General features: G+C 41.0%; 1 protein-coding gene across 3 annotated transcripts; it reads left to right on the top strand.

The window, feature by feature from the left end:
- The first annotated feature begins 2039 nt into the window (after positions 1-2039).
- On the top strand, positions 2040-22809 carry LOC109999152 (oxysterol-binding protein-related protein 7). 3 transcript variants are annotated; one of them, XM_065965168.1, is made up of 24 exons: positions 2077-2193; positions 7894-8325; positions 10714-10937; positions 11091-11234; positions 12112-12165; positions 12260-12373; positions 12471-12638; positions 12891-13032; positions 13173-13291; positions 13595-13681; positions 14043-14202; positions 14575-14708; positions 16161-16253; positions 17760-17940; positions 18026-18100; positions 18211-18425; positions 18940-19077; positions 20042-20105; positions 20201-20279; positions 20379-20523; positions 20933-21083; positions 21167-21293; positions 21410-21532; positions 21819-22809. In XM_065965168.1, the coding sequence occupies exons 3-24, from the start codon at positions 10770-10772 to the stop codon at positions 21928-21930; spliced, it is 2793 nt and encodes a 930-aa protein (XP_065821240.1). In that variant the 5' UTR covers positions 2077-2193; positions 7894-8325; positions 10714-10769; the 3' UTR covers positions 21931-22809. The 3 variants fall into 3 exon arrangements, with proteins under 3 accessions (XP_020509752.2, XP_065821240.1, XP_065821241.1); XM_020654096.3 differs by lacking the exon at positions 7894-8325 and having other exon boundaries at positions 2040-2193; XM_065965169.1 differs by lacking the exon at positions 16161-16253 and having other exon boundaries at positions 2078-2193.
- The last annotated feature ends 975 nt before the right edge of the window (positions 22810-23784 follow it).

Raw genomic sequence — 23784 nt, 5'->3', positions numbered from 1 at the left:
GTAACAAACCCTTTAGTTTTCTGGAGACCTTATCATATCTTGACAAAACTCTTAATTTCCCTGTGATAAGATAATTGAAGCTCTCTGATTATCACAGCTGGTTTCCTTGTTAAAACGGATTAGTGTATCTCGTCATCGCGAGGTAACAAAGCCTGTTTTCTAGTGATAATGGGATGATTTCTGGCGATCTAGAAAACAAAACAATAGGTCGGTCCACTACATGACATGCCATGCACACACCAATGAGGTGAGACGAGTCTTTTTGTGTGTGTTGGTTTCGTGCTTTGAGACTCTGAAGGTGCAAAATAAATATCGAGATCTGGAGAAAACAATCAGAAAGTATCTGTTATCGAGGGAAAATGTAATAAATGTGCTGATGCATGTCCTCTCAGGACTTCTGTAAGAATAAACAAAATGTGTGAGTGCTCCTTTTATTCCAAATACAGACTGGGCATAACAGACTTCTTATGCTGTTTTCTAAAGCTTCCCATCATAATTAGACACTGTTTGAGTGTTTTTCATGTTGTGTAATTCCTTTCTTCCTGCTGTTGTCCTCCAGTGTCCGCCTCTCGCTCCTCTCGCTCTCCATGTCAGTTTGCTTGACTCGTATAGGGTCACTAACAGTCGGCATTCCTTTTGATTTGTTTTATAATTTTATCATAGGGTGAGATGAGAAGCAGATCCTATAGCGGACTTGATGTGATTGCCAAATTATTGATTGCAGCTCTTCTTTAGCATGGAGGTGAAGAGGTCATGTTCCCCCCCTCCCTGTTTGGTTGTTGTTGTGTTGTGCTTCATTAAAGCCTTGAAAACTGACAGGCGTGGTCATGTTCAGGTCTTGGAAATGTTGCTGTTGTACAAAAGTTCTGGAGGTATAAAAAACAAACAAAATAAAAAATGTTGTTCAGTCCTGATAAATTCGTCTGGTCTCATTTTTTCTTACAGTCTGTTAATTTAAAAAGGTTAACCTAACTTTACTGACACCTAGTGGCCGGTAGAGGTCAATATATGGTGGTAAAAAGATAAATAACTTCTACACTCTTTGTTTAAACAAAAGTTAACTGAACATACAGCAGCTTTTGTTTGAATGCAATGCTGTCCTTGTGGAAACACGAGAAACAAAACACTATTCATTTTATCTCTTATCATATTTCAACACCGTGAACAGAGAACTGAGGTCTAATTAGTTTAAACGTCACATAAATAAAGACAACCAATTAAAAGCTTGTCTTCAAAAATTAATTAAGTGCTCGAAACACAGCAAACAGAAGGCTAAATTCAAACAGATTATAGTTTCTGAAGAAGACTGACTACACAATCTGATAGTCATTTGTTATGGCAAATAAATTAATCAATAATAAATACAAATCGTTAAAAAAACCAAAAAAAACTTTATTTTAACAGGTTGTTTGGAATTTCTTCATATAAGCCTGGATAATGTTCCCTTATTTCACTTTTCACACTCAAACGTGATAAAAAGTTACCAGGAGAGTTACGCTTTCACAGTTGCGGCCCCCCATCATAACTTCTCTCGTAGCATTTTATCTTCAAACAGTGTTCCAGGGACCTGATGTTCCTCTGAGGACAGTTTGTGTATAAAGTTATGAACATATACCACAGAATCTGTACATTTCTCCAACTTTCAAATGTTTCTACCAAAACTTCATAGTGCACCTTTAATGTGGTCATTTCTAGTTAATTTGCACTCACCTTAATAATAATAATAATAATAATAATAATAATAATAATAATAATAACTTTATTTATATAGCACCTTTTAAAAACACAGGTTTACAAAGTGCTTTGACAAACAGCAAAAATAAGAACAAAGCAAACTAAGCCAAACACAGAAGAACATAACAAATGCAAAATACTAAAAATAATTAAATACAATTCAACAGAAAATAATTAAGTTACTTCCCCTTCAAATCTTAATCTGTTGTGTGTTTGTTTGTTAATCAAATCTAAAAGACAAAATCTAGGCGTGATTAAAAAAAAAAAAAAAAAAGGAAGAAGAGGAAGATGTTCCCATGATGCACCTGTACCTTCAGAACACCTGTGCAGGTGTAGTCAGTGGCACGCGGACGCGGTTGTAGCAGATCGAGGCCGTTAAAACACCGGTGGACAGAGTTTCCCCCCCAGTTCAGCTGCTGGTTCCCAGTCGGACAGGACGCCTAACTGGTATTAATACAGGTGAGTTCTGTTTTTTAAAAAACGTTAAAATGGTCGAGTTGACGTTAATTTAAATGTGACGTCAGCCGTTTGCACGGCGTTAAGTGCACGCGCGTTCCAATCAGGCCTTTTTTTAATTTTAAAATTAAAGGTTGTTTAAATTAAAAGTTTTATTTTTCTGTCTTCTTATGTAGTCAGAACATTTGACTGTCGTATAAAACGATGTCTACGCCATCTTTTTGTCGTTTTCTTTTCCATTTGTCGTTTAACTAAACGACAAATGGAAAAGAAAATGTTAAATAAAAAAACGTGATAGATCTTTTGTTTTTATGTTTAAATTGCGTCATTAACTGTTTCTCACGGTGTTTTGTGATCTGTAGGGTGTTGTTCAGTTAAATCAAACCTGTTTATTAAGCCTGGTTCCTGTCTGCACTCGTCCTGTAGGACTGGATGAACACTTTTCCAACACTTCATTGTGTTGTCTTGAATTCATTAATTTTGCTCTGAAAAGTTTAAATTGTAGGAGTCCTGATAAAATCCACAGGGGGGAGGCATCACATAACTGTAGACTAGATCATTTCAAAACCCTGGGCCCAAATCTGTCCTACTTCTTGAGTTTTCAATCCTATTGTTTCATCCAGATCCAGATCCAGATCCAGATCCAGTCAAGATAATTAGATCTGGGTTAACCTACTTAAGCCCTGAATGTCAAATCCACAATGTTAGAGCTCTCTAAATGAAGCACAAGAGTTAGCTTGCATGTGGTCAGTTTTTAGTGTTTTGAATTCAAAGTTATCCAGTCAGAGCTCATCTGACCTGCAACAAATTAATACAAACAAACAAATAAAATGGTAAATAAAACCTTTGGACTCGGTTGAACAATGGGACTTCCAAAAATGTATAAAATGTAATGAGTTGGACAAAGAGTTAGCATCAGGCTACCACTGCTTCTTGACTGTTGAGCAATTGACAAAAATCAGAAAATATTAAGAAAGCATATTTAAACACATTTATGGACTGTTAACTTACATTTGAGGACCCAGTAACGGCAAACTTAAGATGCTTACATTAGCGTTGAATGTCTCCTTGTTGACTTACTTAGCTGCCTAACTTTAGGGTAGTCATTTTATTATTTTCCTATAGGCTACTGTGCAGCTGAAACTATCAAACCAGAAATATAAGATATGGTTGAATGCTAAAGCTAGTTGCTGTGTCAAGCCAAGCCAAGCCTGGCTCAGGCTACAGGATAATCAGGCCAATTGAAAGTCTTATTCACATTTCCTTTCCGTTTTGGGTGTGTTCCCAACCACAGAGCTGATCTGCTCAGATTTGTTAGTGTGAGTGGTATAAAGATCCAGATGCTTGGAGAGTACCGGGATTGCCCCAAACATGTTTGATATGCAGGACTGAAAATCTTGACGTTTCCTTCTCTTAAACACTGTTGTAAACATTGAGACATCAGTCACGTGCCCAGTTAGCTTGTGCATGTTCTTCTGGTACATTCCTGTATGGAGGGCGGAGGTGAAAGATGGAGGATAGTTGAGATTTGAGTGAGAGAAAGAACCGGTCCGTTCAGGTCTTTGGTCTGTCGTCATATCGACACAAACGTGGAGGGACATACTGTTCTGGAAAAACACTTCCCTTTTCCCAAACACTATGATACAATCTTATTTTAGACATTCATATTCTTTTACTGCAACAAAGTTAAGAACAAAGTGCAAAGTGTGTGCAAAGTTTTACGTTAACAATCCCGTAGGAATAGTTCTTAGAACTGTGAGGTTGTGTTTTAATGATTGATAAATGACTTCCTGCTCTGATGACTTCCATATATAAGACTTAACATATGGCTGCAGACGTGGTAAAAGTGAATCTAAAAGTTTGTGCTATTCTTGTTTTTTGTCTTTTTCTAAGTGTGGTGGATGCATGAGGTCAGAGAGAGAAATAGAATTGGTTGAATCCTGAGCTGCAAATTTCAGACCTCGTACAATAAGGCCGCCTTGAAGACAAATTTCCCAACTTGACAGCAGAAATAATCCTGATTAGAGTTGAGTACATGAACATTTAGTCACTATAGCATCACAGCTAGTTCAGTTATTGAACTGAACCCTTCTGTTGTGTTTTGGTGTTGGTGCTTTTTTACAAGAGTTGTAATACAAATTTCATTTGCTAAATGGCCGTTCAAGATGTCTACTTTATAGGTTTTACTAGAATTGTTTTCCAAATTTGAAGTGTTCGGTGGCACCCTGTTGCTGTGCATTTGAATGCACCATGACATCTCATCACTACTTTTCATTGGGAATGAACTAGTCGCTCTCCCGCTCAATGGAGGCAGCTGACTACTTATTAAACGCCATGAGATGAACTGCACTCTTCAAATGCTGGCTCCTAAGTGACTAAATGAGGAACTGGCTCTTTTTATATTACATCTATTTTTAAATGTTGTCTGTACTACAGGTTTGTCTGTTTTCAGTTCCAGATAGTCTTGGCTGCCTTTGAAGTTTGCTCATTGATAATCAGGTTTACTGTTTTTGTAATCAAGTGACCTGTTATGTGTCTCTCTGGCAGCCTGTATGATTTGTAATGTTGGTCTATTTTGGAGGTATTTGTTGGGGACTTAATTGTAACTAAGGATGGAAAATATTTATTTTTAGTTCACTATTTTGAACTTTTGCTCCACTGTGACATTTCTGATTCTCTGTTCTCCTTGTAATTTAGCTTCTTGGGACCTTTAGTGTCCCCCAAACTTAAAACGATGAAATGACATGCTGTTTAGATTTACCTCTTAGACTTTTGGAAGTTGTTTTAGTGTGTGTGCTTTCAATCGGGAAGCTTTTTGTTTGTCTGTGGAGGTTCTCAGTCATCCAGGTCATGTTGAGATGGTCATGTTAATGGATTTGAGTCTTAAGTGTTTTCAGTCATTGAGGTCAGACAAAATACTAGGTCGTTCATTTTGTCCGCTATAGATCCCTAAAAGATAACGCAGCAAGTCACTTGTATCTCGTTTGTCCACATTCATTCATCTGTATCTTACCCTTAACAACAACAACAAATTCCTTCTACCTTCTTAGCTTTCTTATAAGCATTCAGAGCTGGATCCTTAAAGCTTCATTCTCTTGGTCAACATTCAGTCTGAGTAGCCCCGCTTGAGCTCAACACATTAAACCAAAGTCAGGGATGTTCAGGGTCACGTTGTTGATCACGAGTGTTACTGAGCGATGGCTGTGAAGCTGAAGATCTTGTTTGTGACAGTTCTTTGAACTGGCAGTGGGTTACAGGAGACGTGTTGCTGTTGAATGAATTCGTAGAATTTGAAAAACCAAATTCTACAAATGTCACATGCTTTGTTTTGTGCTGCCGGCAAGTTTAAACGCTGCCACAGCTTTATCTCGAGCCCTGCTCTCTCTCCGGTTACTGGTCCAACCGCATACTTCACATTGTTCTTCTGCGTGAATCCTCTGTCCAAGTTAATGACTCAATATATTAGTGTCATACCTGTGCAATGATCTAGCCTTGGAGATGCTTTTTGTTTTGTTCTTTTTGGATGAGGTACTTTAGGGATAGTTAGCTCATGAGTGACAGCTCACCCTCAGGAGGATATCTTCACTAACTGGAATAGCAAGATTACAAGGTCATTTATTCTGATGTTTTCTTCAGCTTATAGTTTCATATTTGTAGCTTCACATGTTTGGTTTGTTGAGCCACTTGCTTGGTTACTGGTTCAAGGTTTGACCGATTGACATACAAGTAAAATGGTGACATTTCCTGTAAAGCTGAGTGCTGCAGAGCGGATTAGACTTGGGCAACATCAATATAGCTTCAAAGAGAAGCAACGGCAAGGACAACAGGATGTAGTGGAAGGATATACCCACATGCCCTCCAAATACTGTGAAAGCAGGAAGCGCTTACTTTTATGGTTTCACAAAATATGACTCGTATTGCAGTATTTAAAGGCGTTTAATTGAATGTTTTCCCATGCTGTTGTGTCAAGAAAACAATATTACACCACAATACTTAAGTATACCAATTTGCACCCAAGTATCATTGTATTGTCAAGACATTGGATGAGTATATCTTAGCTGCCCTAGTACACATGACTTGCCACTCATTTGAGTTCACCTAATTTTGGGTTGATGAAATGGCTGGTTAGCTCCCTTTTCTTGGTGTTCCACAGACTGTGTAACCAGATGTACTGTTTTTAAAACTCATGCGATATGCCTTTATTTGACAGGACGGTGGATAGAGTAGGAAATGGGAGAGAGAGAGAGAGAGTGGGGAATGGCATGCAGCGAAGGAGCCGCAGGTTGGACTTGAACCCGAGCCGCCCACTTGGAGAACTAGAACCTCCGTACATGCGGTGTAACCTAACCGCTAAGCCGTCTGTGCCCCATATAATGCACATTTGATTGCATAACATTGGCTTTCTTGCTAATGTCTGAGATGAACCAGTATCCGTTGTCCATTGATGTGTTCTTTATTAGAACTCGATAGAGGAAACATATTCCACATGTATACCTAGTAATGGACCTTGTTGGGTATTTTCCATTAAAAGTGAATAGTTTATCCGGCCACTCCTTCCCTCCGGGTATATCTGGAGTATCAATTTGGCTGCCTGTGTATGGTGAGCTCATAATCGACATGCCTCTTACAGGTGAGTAATCGAGGTCTGCAATCACATAGTGATGTGTGGTGAAAAGCATGTAGGGAATGTTTGGACCCTGTCATGCATTTTTCTCTACCTGTTGGACACAAATGGTTTAATGGATGTGTTTTTGATGAGGAAGCATTTGAAACTGTTGACAGCCATGTCTACTCTATAGTTGATAAGATAAACACATGGACACAGCTGTCTAACATCAGGTGAAGCCCCGGCTAGCTGTTAGCCTTTCTCAGATTTAATGGAGACAAAGCGGTTTGTTAGCTTGACAAACTGCTCAAGAAGTAGAGAAGGGAAATGGAAGCAGCTCTTTATATCTGTTGGAAACTATTTTAGCTTCAGGAGAGACGACTTGCAAAAAACAGGTTTTATAAAAAAGCAACAAACGAAGATGTAAAGATCCTAACGCTCGCTAAAACTATGGAGTGTACGCTTCTGGACAAACCACAAATGGAAAGCAGAACATTGGCATCACCATAAAAACTTTCAGGGACTCATTAATCAAATATAAAATCTGTTATAGGTTATTTACCCTCAAGTCAGGTGGCTTTGGATACGTGCAAAATACTTGTCTGTTTGATTTGTTGTGAATTAAAACACTGCAGGCCAGGTTACAACCAGCCATCGTCCCATATCTCCACTGTTGTTGCATTCCTTCATTTGCATCTGTAAAATTCAAACTATAAAATCCTTTCGCTGACACAAACTGCATGACCTCACCAGTAGTTACATAAAGGATCTTCTCTGTCTTTGTTCCAAGACTCGTCGCCTGCTTCATCAAATTAAAGAAACTTTTTAGCTAGCTCAAAACTCATAGAAGATAAAACTAAGGAAAATACATTTGGTTACATGTCAGTTTTGGCCTAAAGTGTTGAAGGAAGCTGGTATTTTTGACAGCTGCATTTTTGTTCGGTCTCTTTGTTCCCTTATAGTTTTTGTAACTGCACCTTTTTGAATACCAGAAATGTGGGTCACGATTTCTCAAGGACTTGGTGGTGGTCTTGAGTCTAGAGTTGTTGAGAAGCACTGCACTAAGCAACACTTGCTCCCGCTTTGCCTCCTTGCAGACCAGAATTCATCTCTTACCACCGTGCAGGGGCTTTCTTCGTTTCCAATGCTCATCTGCTGAAAAGCAAACAGTTCCATACATTGTCATCCTCTTGGCGACGGAGCCGGTCGGCCTGTTTGGTCAGGTAGAGGAGACTGTTGCTCTTCCTACCAGCCCCGCCCAGATACCTGCCGGTTTTGATATGCACCAGTCTGACAGGCCCCTCCTCAGTCAGGTGTGGCTTTGCTCTCAGTGAGACTTGGAGGACACATGGGAGATTTACAGGAGACCTTTTGATGCTGAAGGAACTTTGAAAAGAAGAATCCTTATTCTCTCTGTTTTTTCTCGGGAACATTGAGGGGAAATCTTGCAGCTCTAAAGGGGAAAGTTAAAGGAACTGTCCTTGGACTACAACAGGAGCAGCAGCTTGTTAACAATCAGGCCAACACAGGTGTGTTTCATTTGTTATTATCACAGAGGATTAACTGGCATTTAATTGTTGCCCTACTTTGAAGTTTTATGGTTTGATCCACTTTAAAGTCTAAACTACAAACATGTGAAAGTCTTCAGCTGAGAGGCTGCATTAAAGATTAGATTAAAATACGACAATAGAATAAGGCGCAGTTATTAAAACTGTAATAATGATTTTCAGACTTAACAAAGTTTTGCTAAGGTATTTGTATATTTTAGACGGTGCTATCGCTCCTCTTGCAGCAGCTTTGGGTTTAAAATAACTGAAGATTTAAAGAAGCTTTTGTACTTTTCAACACTACCGATCATCAAGACGGCTGAGATTGTAAAAAAGAAAAAAAAAATCTGATATCGATACATCGGCCGGTATCTTTCTTAGATCTTTGTTCGATCTGTAGTGATAAACATAGATATACACAGTAATTGTGTTGATCCCTCAAAAACACTTTAAAAAATATATAACGTAGACAAGATGGTCGCTCATCTGGGGGACGTTCTGTACCTCACCGCTTGACACTCTGGAGAGTGATGATGCTTGTTGTAATTGATACACCTCTGCTGGTGAAAAAGAAATGTGAGTGTAATACAAAGAAACTCAAATGAAATGCTCTTTGACTGGTTAATAGATCTAGTAATATCGGTGCATATCTGCAATCAAATTAGCCGATACCGATAGTCACTTGATATTATCGGCTGACCGAATAATCGGTCCGGCTCTAGTTTTAAGACACATGGTATCGAAAAAGTATCAAACATTTTTGACAACTTTCAAAAGAAAATAGATTAGCAAGTGAGCGTGGCACATAGGGGTGGTATTGCACTTTTATTAAATTAAAGTTCTGCAGCATTGTGGAAAAATCTCTTCCTTTGACTGCTGGTGTTTCCTTTAAATTAGCTTCCAACCATCCGTGGTGCAAGACATCGAGTGGAGACACTCCCTTGGTCCCTTTACAAACGGAATAAAAAACAAATAAGTCTACCTGTTTTAAAAGATGTTAATTGTTGTGCATCAATGAGCATGTCAATATATCAAACTATATGTATCCATCTTAGATGACTCGGTGATCCAGCAAGGTAAAAACTAAATCATTCTGTCATTGTTTAATAAAATGTTTACATTATCATACATCCATAAATAGAAGTTATATTTGAAGATGGTGTTCAACAGAGGCCTTGTTTACTTACAGGACACCGGAGTTGTTCAGCTGTGTTTTATGAGATGCTATATATGTTCCATTTCTTAAATAATTTGTCATCAGAGGCTTTATCGTCTCAGAGACATTGAAGTTAAAGCTTCTAGCAAGGTTGATAAACTCATACAGTCCAACTTATAATGCCGAATTTAGCTTTCCTAAGGTCCTAAGGGACTCTGCAGATTGAATGGAGTTTGGTAGTTCTTTCCACCACCGGGGGGTGACAGAGGAAAGAGTCTGTGGTTTGTTGTGAAGGCTGGATCAGTATTAAGTCCAGAGTATCAACAGGAAACCAGTAATAAGCAAGAACTTGTCACAAATCTCTCATGCAGAAAGCTTGAGCAGAACCAGACTGACTGGTGGAAAGCCTCTTCCTCTTCCTGCTCAGCAGAGAAAGTTCGATAAAGGGGAAGACGGGAGGAAATGGAAAAATTTTACTTACCAACAAGCATAAAATAACAGAGTTAATGCTTGGTGTCAGATATTCACCTAAAGACTCCCATGTGGTAGTGTCTTCAACAGAAGCAAAAGCTTTTCAAAACTTTCAACTTGTATTTCCACATTGAGCACTTCCTCTTTGAGCGGCCATTTTCCTCTTCTGAAAGAGAAACAGGAATGCGAGCGATGGAAGGAGGGGGGGACAATAGATCATTGTCTATGGTTTCATCCTCATTATGCATTTAATTGTTCACGGGTTGACCTCAATGACTCAGTGTCTTTCAGGTTGTTTTGAGCTGAAAGACATTTTTTGCATATTTCTTACTTTTTATGTTTAGTTTTTTTGGCCTTAACAACAGAGTGTTTAATTGTGTTAAACAAAAGATAATAAACATCCAGCAATTAGGGATCAAGCCCTAAATTGCGCTTTTAAAAAAAATATGTTTTTAGAAGTTTTACAGTACATTGAAAACGTGAACTTGAATGGCAGCCTAGGTGTGCTTTTGCAAACATATGTTTTCTGTAAATGTAACCCTTCTATGCATAACTGTAGACTTAATATTTGGAAGATATTTTTACCTATTTGAGTTGTAGAATAATTTCCCCACAACCAGGTAACATGTTCATGTAAGGGCTTTCCTTTTGGCAAGTAATCAGAGAAGTGTGACCAAGTTGTGTCTCATGCTGGACTTGAAACGTGATTTGAAACTTTATCTAAATGTTTGTATCCTCTGCAGTGCCGTTCCTTTTGCCATGAGACGCAGCCTGTCCTGAAGGTGCCTTCAACCTTTCCATGCATCGCTATCCTCATCACTTCGCATCCATGGACCCTCAGGTGGTCCCGCCCCCTCTGAGCAGCAGCCAATCAATGATCAGCTGCACCGACAAATCCCCAGCTAGCACATTCAAACCCGGCCACTCACGGAGCAGCAGCACTGGATCCAACAAACAATCAAAACAGGTAAAAAAAAAAGAAAAGATGTTGACAAAGTTAAAAGGTGTCAATGAAGTGGCTGTTTCTAAAGGAATGGTTCACCATTCCAGCTCCACACGCTCACCAGAGATCCGAGTCTTTATATGAACTGTATTTTATTTCTGTGTGTGTGTGTGGTAGTCTCGTCACTGGGAGGTGATGGACGATTTGCAGAACATGGACATGTATGCAGTCCCCGGATCGATTCCTGACCTCTCTATTCCCGGGATCTGTGAGGGATACCTGATGAAGAGGAGGAAGTACCCGCTCAAAGGCTGGCACAAGGTGAGCCCACCACAATGATTATTTTCTATTATTATGAGTGTTGTTGAGAAGTAGACTTGGGGACAGTTGCCTCTTTTTTTAATATCTCCCAGTAACTATTCAAACCAAATGATATATTTTTGATTTTTATGTTTTTAAAGGTGACATATCCTCCTCCTCTTCTTCAGTGAAGTGTCAGAGCTCCTCAAAACATGTGTGAAGTTTCTTGTTCTAAATCCACTCTGATCCTGTATTTGATCATGTCTATAAACCCCTCTATTTCAGCCCTGCTCAGAACAGGCTGTTTCTGTGTCTGTACCTTTAAATATGTAAATGAGCTGTGTCTGACCACGCCCCCTCTCTGGAAGGGCTTGGGTGGTCTTGGTGCTTTCTTGCTCCATGTCCTATTGTTTACTGTGAGAAGGCAGACTCAGAGGGCAGAACAAACACCTAGCTGTGGGAGTGTCACCCACCTGGGGGAGGGGCTACTGCCCTTTGTGATGTCATGAAGGGAGAATCTCCAAACGGCCTGTTTGAGCACACATTTTCTGAAAAGTGGAGCAGGCAGAAGACGGAGAGGATGGACTTTTCTCATCATTGGGGGGTTTGTAGACGGACTAGAGACACATGTTAGAGTTCGAGAAACATGGAGAGGATTTAGCAGAATATGTGATCTTTTATTTAATGTCAGATGTTGCAATTGACCTCTACCCTTGAAATGGGTTCAAGGGTTGTTTGGTCAAATTTGTGTTTTGAATATGTTGCGATCAACATTTGCTTTTTTGTTGTGATGTAATCAACTTATTTCCAACTTCCCTAAGCTGTATGGGACCAGCTGATTCTGCACTCTGAACACAGTTGACAGATTGAGTTTAACGCTTCACTTTGGTCTTTTCAGAGATACTTCTTGTTGGAAAAGGGAATTCTAAAATACTCCAAGACGCAGCAAGATGTAAGTAATGTGGTTCGTTGACTTTGAATCCAGTGAAGTCTTTACCGTCTCCATAAAGATAATTGAACTGATCATAACAATGTTTGTGTTTCAGATTCAGAGAGGGAAGCTTCACGGCTCTCTGGACGTCAGCCTGGCCGTCATGTCCGTCAACAAGAAGTCCAAACGTATAGACCTGGACGCTGGAGACAATCTATACCACCTCATGGTAACGCTCCCTGACAACGACATCCTGAGCCGCAGATTGTGGAGGAGGGAAAAGTTTATGAGGTTAATATTTCTCTCTCTTCTTTCCTTCCTTGTAGGCAAAAAGCCAGGACGTCTTCTACATCTGGCTGACTAAACTGTGTGCTCATCGAGTGTTCAGGAAAAACGAGGCGATGAGCGTTCATCACGGCGTCCTTCACGCGCTTTCCATTGGCCCGAGCAACCTGCCAGCCATGGCCACGCTCGCCCAGCAAAACAGATCAACGGTTGGTGAAGTTTAAGGCTTATTTTACTCAAAACTGGATGGCCTATCCAGATAAAAAAACAAAGATTAGATAACTTCATCTCTTCCAATTTTGTAATCCTTTATTTTATTTTGAAAAGCCTGTTTTTAAGATTTGGATCTCATCCGATTTACTTTTTAAAAACTGGAAGAATTGCCCAGAAATCCCAGAAAAAAAAAAATCCTGTAAATCGAGTTTTACATCCTGACTGACTCGGTGATTATGTTCTTCCAGCCTCCGCATTACGCCAGCTCAGCATCAGTATACCAACCAGAGATCATGAGCCCCGCCCCCGCCCCCTCCTCTAACCCAGACGTGACCAACAAGGTGTCGTCCTGGCTGCAGCAGACCCACGATATCAGCGCCACATCAAACGGTGAGAATCACCTCGGACATTCAAAAATAACAAACACGTGTTGAACTTTTTTTTTTTTTTTTTTTCTTCTTATGAACTGATGTTAAACTTCTCGTTCTGCTTGTTCTCCCCTCTCCTGTCTTTGACCCCGGATTCTTCAGACCTGGCTCGCTGTCAGGTCGAGCTGACTGAACTCGCGCAGCTCATTCAGCGTCTTCACTGGCTGGAGGGAGGCCTGCCGATCACAAACACAGACCTGGAGATGAGAATCAGTATGCAGGTGAGTGTTCTGGCTAAACACTGAAGCTTCAGAGTCCACCACATGGCAACCTGTGTGAGCATCGACTCTAGAGAGGAGGGGGCGGGGGGGAGACAGCTCTGCAGTACCCGTTTTAAACACTAGGTGTCAGAGTCACAAATTAATGAAGTTGCATCTTTTTCTTTATCTTGAGACTCATAAAGAAAGCCAAAGCTTCCATTTTTGTTTTCTCAGGTTGTGTTTTTGTAATAACTCATATAATGTTTTGTTCAATGTTTTCGTAATGTTTGTAAGGAAGTTTTAAATCTGTCTGATTTATTTTAGAATATCTCTCTGGAGAAACCAAAGAAGAAGGCGGGGAAAGGCTTCGGTCACTCCAGGACTTTGTCTCGTGTGGAAGCGTTGGGAATGGTAAGACCGACTCATTTCCTTATTCCTCATTTTTCAAACATCAACATGAATATTTCAGTCCTGATATCACACCTCCATCTTGGTTTTTTTTATCTAAATCTTTTTACCTCACCTTGTTGTTTTCTTACAACCTTTCAATATTATGTCTTTATTATTTTTATATGAATATTATTTTCATGCTTGTGTGTACATGCACTTGCCCATTTGATCATGCACACACGTCTACTTTGTGTATATGGTGTTAGCATTCTGTTTAAAATCTTTTATGAAGTGTTTGAAATGCTCGTTGAGTCTATGTGCAGCTCTGTGAATTGCCTGCTGTCTGAAAGCTGCTCTATGAATAAACTTGTCTTCTCTTCAGTTTACCTCCAGTCACCTGAGCAGTAATGGCAGTGGTGGTGGTTTGGGAGCGTCGGTTCAGTCCATCCCTGACTACGTCTACTCTCAGCTGTCCAACCCTCAGGTGACCTCGCCCGAGGCAAAGAAGCTCCACCAGGACATCTGCACCGCTTCCCAGAGAGGTCTTTATTTTTAATGACTAGAGTCCCAGTTTCTTGACTTTTTAGACCAGAAGTTTGTTTTATGTATTTCCATGTTATATTTTCCTTATGCCTCTTTCTTAAAGGTGTAGACTCTGAAGTTTGTTAAAGTAAATTAGTGAATTAAAGCTCCTTTATATCACCCTCTCAGAGGTCTCGTCATAGTCCTTTTCAGACTGAAAACAACTCAAGCTTTGAGTTGTTTTCCTGCACTATACATGAACCTTTTTGGACTTTAGGCAGACATGTTTGTTTCATATGTAAGTGGATGAGATGCAGTTAGTAAGGATGTTTGCTGAATGTCAATAATGAAATCAGTGAATAACAAAGATGTCACGTGTTTTGTTTTTGTAGTTCATGCTTCCCTCAAGTCTGTTCATGAGGTTCTGTCCTTCGAGAGAGAGAGACTGAGGCAGGCCTGGACCAGCCCGGACCTGAGACAGAACACCTCGCATCAGCTCGCCACACTCTGCAGCACACTCTCCGAGGTAACAGACACACACACATGCACACAAAAAACACACACACTCCCCAAAAACCCCCCAAAAAATCCAGCACACATGGTAGGAGCAGAGCATCGCTGTAGAAACAGATCGCTGTAGAAAGATTCTTGTTTTTCCCCCTCACTTTCGCTCCCGCAGTTAAAACACAAATTTATTCACACACAAAATAAAGAGAGAGAGAGTATCGACCTGAGGAAAGACAAAGGAGGCCCAGCCCTCGCCGTCTGTTGGTGTGTGAAACTGTTTAGCAGGTTTGGGTTGTTTTTAAAGTCGCAGGCACGTCATGCAGGAACACACCTCAAGTCTGTCTCTACACACACACACACCCACACACACACCCACACACCCACGATCACTGTCTCACACTAAAACTGAGCTGCCTGTCAGTCAAACGCTGCTTTGATTTTTTTCCTGCCGTCGGACTGACGGTCTGAGTCGTTGTATTCGGTGTTGTTCGAGGTTTCCTCTCTGCATGTTTACTGTAGTTGCTGCTTGTGACTCGCTGTCTTCGAGTTATGATCAGGTGTTGTGACTTTTTGTTTTGTTGTCGTGTTGCCTGGCAGCTGGCTGTCGAAATACACTGTGAGCAACAAGTCAAGTAGTTCACTTCCTCGGGCTGTCGAGCAGAAACCAGTTTAAAGACACCTGGGCGTTCTTTGAGTGAGCTGCCTCGACATTATTGTCTTCACAGAAACATACAGGATCCTTGTTCTTGTCACACTGTTTGTTCTAAACAACAGCAAGGATGAAACAAAGTTTTTCTCCTGCAGAAAAACTGACAATCTGTCACTGTTTTGTCCGCCATCTTTGGTACGTTGTAAACATCACATTCGTACTTCTGCAGCCTCCTGTGAGGGGAAACATGTGAAAGAGCAACTCAAGATGTTTTCACACATGCACTCCTGAAAGTGTCTGGATAACTTCAGGACAACCTTCCCCTGAAATCAACTTAAAAGTGTGAATAAGGGGTGCTGGCAGCCTCGTGGTTAGTGCAGGCGCACCCCATGTACGGAGTCTGTAGTCCTCCAAGTGGGTGACCTGTGGCTCCTTCCCCACTCTCTCTCTCTCCCTGATTTCTCTCTATCCACCGTCCTGTCTCTAAAAAGAGAAAAACACTTCTGAGTAACTCGGCTGCATCTTATTAGAGCGTGTATTTCACATCACTAACTTTAAGGAAGCCTCGTAGTGAACCCTGAGGTGCCCCTAAACAGTGTTGAAAATATTCTTTCATTCACTGACACTTGTTGACATACACACCAACTTCCCTGCTATAACAGAGACTCAAAAGGGCAACACGCCTCACATGGTTTCTCTGCTTTTGACTCTTTTTGCTTTTTCTGATATTTTTTTTTAATTTTGCTCTTCCGTGTTTCCTCTGCCCGTGTCTTGCATGGCTGCTCTGTGTATTTATGTGTGGACCTCTGCATGCTGTTTCAGCTTGACATACAGTCACGTCTGACCAAAGTCCACTCGCTTTCCCTGTCCTCTGACTCTACCGACGAATCCTTCTGCACCGTCCGTCCTGACCAGGTGTGTACTGCCCTGTGCGCCCATCCATCTGTGTGTGATGGGAAAGCTTTCTCCCTTTGTGCATGTTTCAGTTTCATTTCCTCGCTGTCCCTCATTTGCATGTTCTTGCTTATAACACAATGAAGGCATTGTGTTGTCATGTCGGGGTGGAGGGGAGTCCTTTACTTCTGTAGAAAAGTGCTGCAACAAACATTTGAACCTTCAAATTGATTCATCTAGGAACAACTTTCTGAGTCAATCTATCGGTCTACAAAATGTTCCAAAGTTACCCTAACCCGAATCACTTCTACTTCAAAATAAACATTAAAAAAAAAAATCAACATGACAAAGAGCTGTAAACGTTTCATCTAAAGAAGCTGCAACCAGCAAATGTCTGAATGTTTTCCCTTAAAATCACTTAAATATGAATTATTTTACTAAAATATATCTCCCTTTGGGTGCTAAAAGAAGGATTATCTGAAAATATTTATGACATGGACGCTCTGTATCTCAGTTTTAAGAAACTTGTAACTAAAAAGATTTATATTTTAATTGACATTTTTAAGGATTTGGGTGCTGTATAGCATTAAAGAGCCCATATTCTGCCCTTTTTGGGGTTCGTATACTAAACATGCACAGGACACTTGGAAAACACACTAAAGAGCATATAAAACCAGAAAACGCAGAATATGGGACCTTTTTTTAAAGTTTGAACAGCTAATCATCACTCGAAGGATTGTTAGTTAAAATAGTTAGCCATTAGCGCACCTGGTAGCTCAGTTTGAACAGCATATCACTGGAAAGATTGATCAATTATTGAAATATTTAGCGATTTGGGCTTCTCCTAGCTCAAGTTTGGTTCAGCTAATTGTGTTCAAATGTATCATCGAGCTAAATATTTAAAACCATTTTTGGAGCTATGCAGCTCAGTTTCTAATAGAGCCTGATCCATAAATTAGCCTTTTTTTAGACTATTGGTGTCTGTTAATTTTATCGCAGTTATGTGCCGATATCTCTAGATTTATTCACGAGTCAAAGAGCGTTTCATTGTATTTCACCAGCAGTTCTGTCACCAGCAGAGGGCGCTATATGGATTACAAAAAGCATCATCTCTCCAGAGTGTCGAGCCGTGACGCATGTATACGCACAGTTACTTTCCAGTTGAGTGACCATCTTGTCTTTATTATTAATCTTTTCCGCAAGTGTTTGAAAACTGCATCAACACAATAAATGTGTATCCATCTCAGTCTCTACCAATCTAACAGATCTAAGAAAGATATCGGTATCTGATTTTTTTTCACAATCTTTCAAAGACTGACTGGTTCATGAGTTTGTTGCAGCTCCTTTTTTATAAACTTTAAATGGAGTTCATCTTTTGACTCTGACACCGGGGGTCTTTTGTTCTTCTGTTGGTCGTTCTGTTTCTCCGCCTTCATATTGTCTAACAGTCCGTCTGTCGTCGTCTTATGAGTTCTATCTACGTGCAGAAAAATCCTAAATCCTTCTCTCCTCGCTCCCGCCTCGCAGAGGACTCCATCGATGGGTCGTCACCCTCATCGGGCGCCCTCTGTGGCCGACTCTATGGCCGAGTATTTTGACGCCAGCGAGGTCATCGTGTGCGAAACATCATCGGAGGCCGAGGCGTCGGACGAGTCGGGTCTGAGTGACATCACAACCACCAGCAACTCGGAGCCGGAGGAGGGACACGGTGAGCGCTCACACATTTTCAGACGTTCAAAACTCAAGGTTACGATTTTAGATTTAGTGTTTCTGACTTCTTCGTCTCGCCTCAGCCACCGCCACCCTCAACTACAGAGCAAGTCTGAACAACGATCAGGAGAAACCGAGCCTAGTGCCCACAAATACAGGTAACCACTCACTGAAGTCATGATGAGGTCAAGGCTGCGGGGGGGCGTGTCTTATTTATCCTGAATAAAACTGACAGTAAAGTTGTTTTATTCTGTTTCTGTGACCACAGGCCGTCGTACCACCCTCCCCGCTGCGTGCACAGACAACAGCCACATCGGCATCATGACCATCCTGTACAACAACATCGGGAAGGATCTGTCCAGAGTGTCCATGCCGGTCGCTCTGAACGAGCCGGTGTCTCTCATGCAGAGACTCGCCGAGGAGCTCGAGTACTCGGAGCTGCTCGACGTCGCCAACCACATCGACGATCCGTTCGAGAGGATGGTGAGTTCGGTTTCTGACTTTTTTTTTTTTTTTTAAATAGATCAGTATAGTAAAATAGACCTCCTCCTGGGCTCATCGCCCCCAGAAGCTCCGCCCCCTGCAGGAAGTAGTGTGTAGGTTAACTGCTTGTACCTACACTGCGAGCTAACGCCTGCTAGTGGTTGGACCCTTTCTGTCCAACAGGAAGCAGACAAACTCTCCGCCTGCAGGTGAAAGCCAACACAAGGTTCACACTTGTTTTGGAACGAGCTTTTAACCTGTTAGCGCCTCACTATGATTAAATATTCAAATCGCTCCAATCACTGAATTGTATCCTCTCTTAAACTCACCTCTGTGCTGTCATTGGCTGAGGGAAACACACCAGCTCCCCGCCCAGAAATGTTGACATATTTCACTCTGATAGTAAATCATCTGCTGCTGTAAAATGTGATCTTGTGACTAAATTCTTGGAGTGATATCGTACAGCGCTGTGCCTCTTTTGACTCCCTCCTCTGTTGTCGTTTTTTGTTTCCAGGTGTACGTGGCGGCGTTTGCCATCTCTGGATACGCCTGGGCCACCTGGAGGTTTCGCTACAAGCCCTTCAACCCGGTTCTGGGAGAAACGTACGAGAGTCACAGAGAAGACCGAGGCTTCCGATTTGTCAGCGAGCAGGTGAGCAGCAGAGAAACGACCTGACGAATGCAGCAGATATAGTTTTTCTAGAACAGTTTTAATCGCTAAGGTTATCAAAGTTTTCAACTCTTTGATACTCTTCAATAGAGAACAAACCATGTGACGTATTTTTGTAGGAAGTAGCATCGCCATGGCGTCTAATGAGAATTCTCCTCTGGGATGTTTTCATTGGATTTTGGATCATTGCAGAAAATAATCTCTGTGGTAAACACGCGTTTCTGAAGCGTAGGCGTTTTGTTCAGCAGGATAATCTTCACAGATGAACGCCATTTTTATGATGTTTGAAGAGTTAATGCGGCCGACAGAAGTAAAAAGCTAACGTTATGCTACAAGCTAACTACACCACGGTGGGATGATTGTGACGTCACTAGCGTTATGCTTCAGACGATCTCTGATAAACTAATCCACGTAGCTTAATAAATAGTTTACTAACATAATATTCACCTTAACCTAAAGATTAAACCTACAGGAGACATCTCCGACTAGTGAGAGAGTTCCCGCCCTCTGTGTCCGGCGTGATGACCTTTAATGTCCCCGACAACCGCTGTAGTCACATTTAGCCGCTTGTTAGCAACCGCCTTTTTAAAGACGAGTAAAAACTTCAAACTTCACAAGTGGAGGTATTACCTAACGTAGTTTATGTGCTCTAACAAAACACCAACATCTCTTCAGCTTGTGTTAACCACAGACCTTATTTCAGGAGTCTAACCACAAACACATTCAAAATCCCCGTTGACTTTTAGACGTTAGACCCCATGGCGCTCAAATGCTAACTTACTTACTGGTTTTAGGACTCATTCCTGTGGCGCTCTATTCCACAGGTGTTAAAACGATACGATCACATAGCTCTGTTGGTACATCAGCGTCCCTCATCCAATCAGATCGCTCCCTCTGGCCTGAGTGTTGTTTAATGACACCATGTTGTTGTTGTTGTTGTTTGCAGGTCAGCCATCACCCTCCAGTCTCTGCGTGCCACGCCGAGTCGGAAAACTTCACCTTCTGGCAAGGTGGGAGGAGCCTAAATGTTTAGGAAACAGTGTTGAATCTATCTTTGAATGTTTGATGGAAATGAAACCTGATGTTTTATATTTCTGTGTCTCAGATCAAAGATGGAAGAACAAGTTTTGGGGGAAGTCGGTGGAGATAATCTCATCAGGACCGGTGAACGTCGGTCTGCCAAAGTGAGTCGATGCTTCATCAGCTCATCGTGTGTTGGTCAATACGACTCCTCAGAAGCATGAAGCAGATTAATAATGTTTGAATCTTGATTTGTGTTTTAGTTACGGTGATCACTATGAATGGAACAAGATTGTGACGTGTATCCACAACGTGCTGAGTCAGCAGCGCTGGTTGGAGCACTACGGCGAGGTGGTAATCAAAAACACCAAGAGCGACGTGTGCACCTGCAAAATCACGTTTGTCAAGGTGAACCACACACTCTCACTCTTTCTCTCTCTCTGTCTCTCTCTTTCTCTCTCTCTCTCTCTCTCTCTCTCTCACTCTCTCTGTCACACTCTCTCACTCTCTCTCTCTCTCTCTCTCACTCTCTCTCTCTCTCGCTGTCGCTCTCGCTCTATCTCTTTCTTTCTTTCTTTCTTTCTTTCTTTCTCTCTCTCTCTCTCTCTCTTTCTCTCTCTCGCTCTTTCTCTTTCTCTTTCTCTTTCTCTTTCTCTTTCTCTTTCTCTTTCTCTCTCTCGCTCTTTCTCTCGCTCTCTTTCTCTCTTTTCTCTCTCTCTTTCTCTTTCTCTCTCTCTCTTTCTCTTTCTCTCTCTCTTTCTCTTTCTCTCTCTTTCTCGCTCTCTCCTGTGTAACGTTCCTCTTGTTTGTGTCTCAGTCTCGTTACTGGAGCTCAGACAACAATAAGAACGAGGTGCAGGGCGTCGTTCTCGATCGGGCCGGAGAGGTGGTTCATCGTTTCGGCGGTCTCTGGCACGAGGGAATCTTCTGCGACACGTTGTCGACACCAAAGTGCATCTGGAAGCCCAGTGAGTAGCAACCTTTGACCTCCAGCCCCGAGTACAATACATGCTTCATGTCTTATCTCAACATGGTGTCGCTCTCTGTTCAGACGTGCCGCCTAAAGACCAGTTCCAGTTCTACGGCTTCTCACAATACGCCAGAGAAGCGAACGAGCTGACCCCACAGCTGGAGGCCATCCTCCCGCCCACAGACACTCGATTCAGACCGGACCAGAGGTAGAGATTTGATCTACATTTACTCTAGCTGGAAATAATGACACAGTATTGTTTCGACCCCTTGTTCTTGTTGACTAGTTGTAAATGTTTTTTGGGGTTTTATTTCTATCCATCAGGCTCCTGGAGGAGGGTAAAGTAGTGGAGGCCGATAAAAAGAAGGACGAGGTGGAGGAGAAGCAGAGAGAGAGGAGGAAGGAGATGGAAAAGAAAGGACAGGAGCACAATCCCAGGTTCTTCAGGTGAGGAGACATTTAACTTTCATAACCTCCTAAAATGAGTCAGCAGTTTTTAAGTTTGTTTTAAACAGAGCTAATTCTCTTCACACTGCTCCAGGTTATGATTTGTACCCAGATAATTACTGTTTAGTTTTCCGATGTATGATATTGGAAGTGAAAATATTTCACGTGTGATTCAGTTAGAAGTCGACAGAGAAACGCAAAACTTTTTTTATCAAGCCTTTCTAATTTTTACATCTTGTCCGGGAAAATAACATTTTTTTTTTTTTTTTTTATTGCATAATTTCAGGAAAGCTGTGGATGAAGCCGGCAGAGAGGTTTGGCTTACCAACGGAACTTACTGGAAGCTTCGCAAAGAGCCAGGCTTCGCCAACATGGAAAACCTGGACCTGTGGTGCTGAATGGCATTTAAAACAGGAGATTAAAAAAAAAAAAAAGTAATATAATAAAGAGGAATGATCCCCGTCGCCTCTATACCTAAAAATGATGAACTGTATTCATGTTTTTACACTAATCCATGCATTAATATATCTGGGAGGCAGAGGAAAGGGAGGGCTAAAGAAGCATAAATGAACCTCTTAATACGACTCATTTCTGTTAATGTAGAGGTGAGATGCCGCCATCAAACAAATGAAGACTGATTTAGATGAAGCCGGATGTCTTTCCAGCCTTTTTGTCTACTGCTTGTCCATGATTTAGACCTAAAATAATCACTCATAATCCAGAAATCTTCCATTTTTAATCTCTGCCCTTGACAAAACTGTGGGTAAAAAAAATGCTCAGGTTACAATAAAAGCCACTCTCCGTGTTTATTATACAATTTTTAAGTGTTAAAAATTACGTGAAATATTCTACCCAGGCTCTTTTTTTTTTTGCTTCCTGCTGAGGGACTCAGAACATCCCGTTCTGACACTTGGCGGTTTTCTCCTGGTTTGTTTTGAGGTGTGTTTCAGGTGAACTGGTGGAACTGTCAGTGGGTCTTCATGTGTAAATGTATCTGTAAAGTCGGTGTGTGTGTGTTTTCTGTTACACACGGTTAAATCTTGTTATCCTGTCGGCTCATTTGAAAAACACTTGACTGCTCGTTTAGGAGAGAAGGGAGGAATTTAAACGCTGACGGACATGAAATGCGTCTCTTGGATCTTTTCTGCTCTGTTGATGCAATGACGTAGTTTTATTGATGTTTCAACAATGGACTTCATTAATGAAAAGAGGCTTCTGTTAAAACCCTGTGAGATGTTTTTTCTTATTTTGTTTCAAATAAAAAACTTCTTAATCAATGTTGTTTGGGACCTTTTTTAGTTGACTGAACAAACAAAATATATATTTTTACATTTAAAATATTCTCAGCTTTACTATCTCATCACGTACTTACAATTATTTAAGCTTACTATTGGTCTAGCTAACAAAGCTGTAGGCCAGGGGTGTCCAAAGTGCGGCCCGAGGGCCATTTGCGGCCCTTGAGGGGATTTTTTGCGGCCCGTGACTTCAAATGAAGAATCAGAAGATTTTATTGACTAAGATTGGCACGTTATCTTATTTTTATTTTTCATGTTAACAAGCGCTGAACAATATTCCTAAAACAGAAAATGTTCAGTAACATGTATGTTGTTGTTGTTGTTGTTTTAATCTACAGATTTTATTATTTTCCACATTTTTTTGTAAACTATGAAAAAAAAAAAAAACGTATGCAAAGTTTTTGCAAACAAGCGGACTGTTGTTTAACCATTTAATGACCTGAGCTAAATGAACCACGTTACAGGCTCTGAGAAAAAAAACAAATAAAGTAAAACGAAGAAATCAAAATATTTGATTTCCTTTTGTTAAAGGGTTTCTTTAGATTCTGATCTACAAAGTCTTACTATTTTTTCAACTATATTTAAAAAAACCCTGTGGCCTGCGAGAGATTCTAACACGACAATTTTGGCCCGCAAGAAAAAAAGTTTGGACACCGCTGCTGTAGGCTAAGCGAGCACATTGATGTTTACTGTAACGTAAGCTAGCTATCTGTGTTAGCGAGGTAACGTCAGTATCCAACAATATTATTAACTAGTTGTGACATAGCTAATGCTAGCTTGTTGTACCATAAAATAGTGGTCGTCTTAAAAGTAGTTTTTTGTGCACATTTGTCTAACGGAGTAACCTCATTAAGATTTACTTTATTGATCCTGCAAGGGGAAAACTGTAAATCATGAACACACACACACACACTAATGGAGAGACATGAGGGTGATGGGGCGGCCCACAGCAGGCGC

The sequence above is a fragment of the Labrus bergylta genome, chromosome 16, assembly GCF_963930695.1.
Source record: "Labrus bergylta chromosome 16, fLabBer1.1, whole genome shotgun sequence".
NCBI classification, from domain to species: domain Eukaryota; kingdom Metazoa; phylum Chordata; class Actinopteri; order Labriformes; family Labridae; genus Labrus; species Labrus bergylta.
Note: the sequence above shows the minus strand (reverse complement) of the source record. Positions and strands in the feature narration are given on the sequence as shown.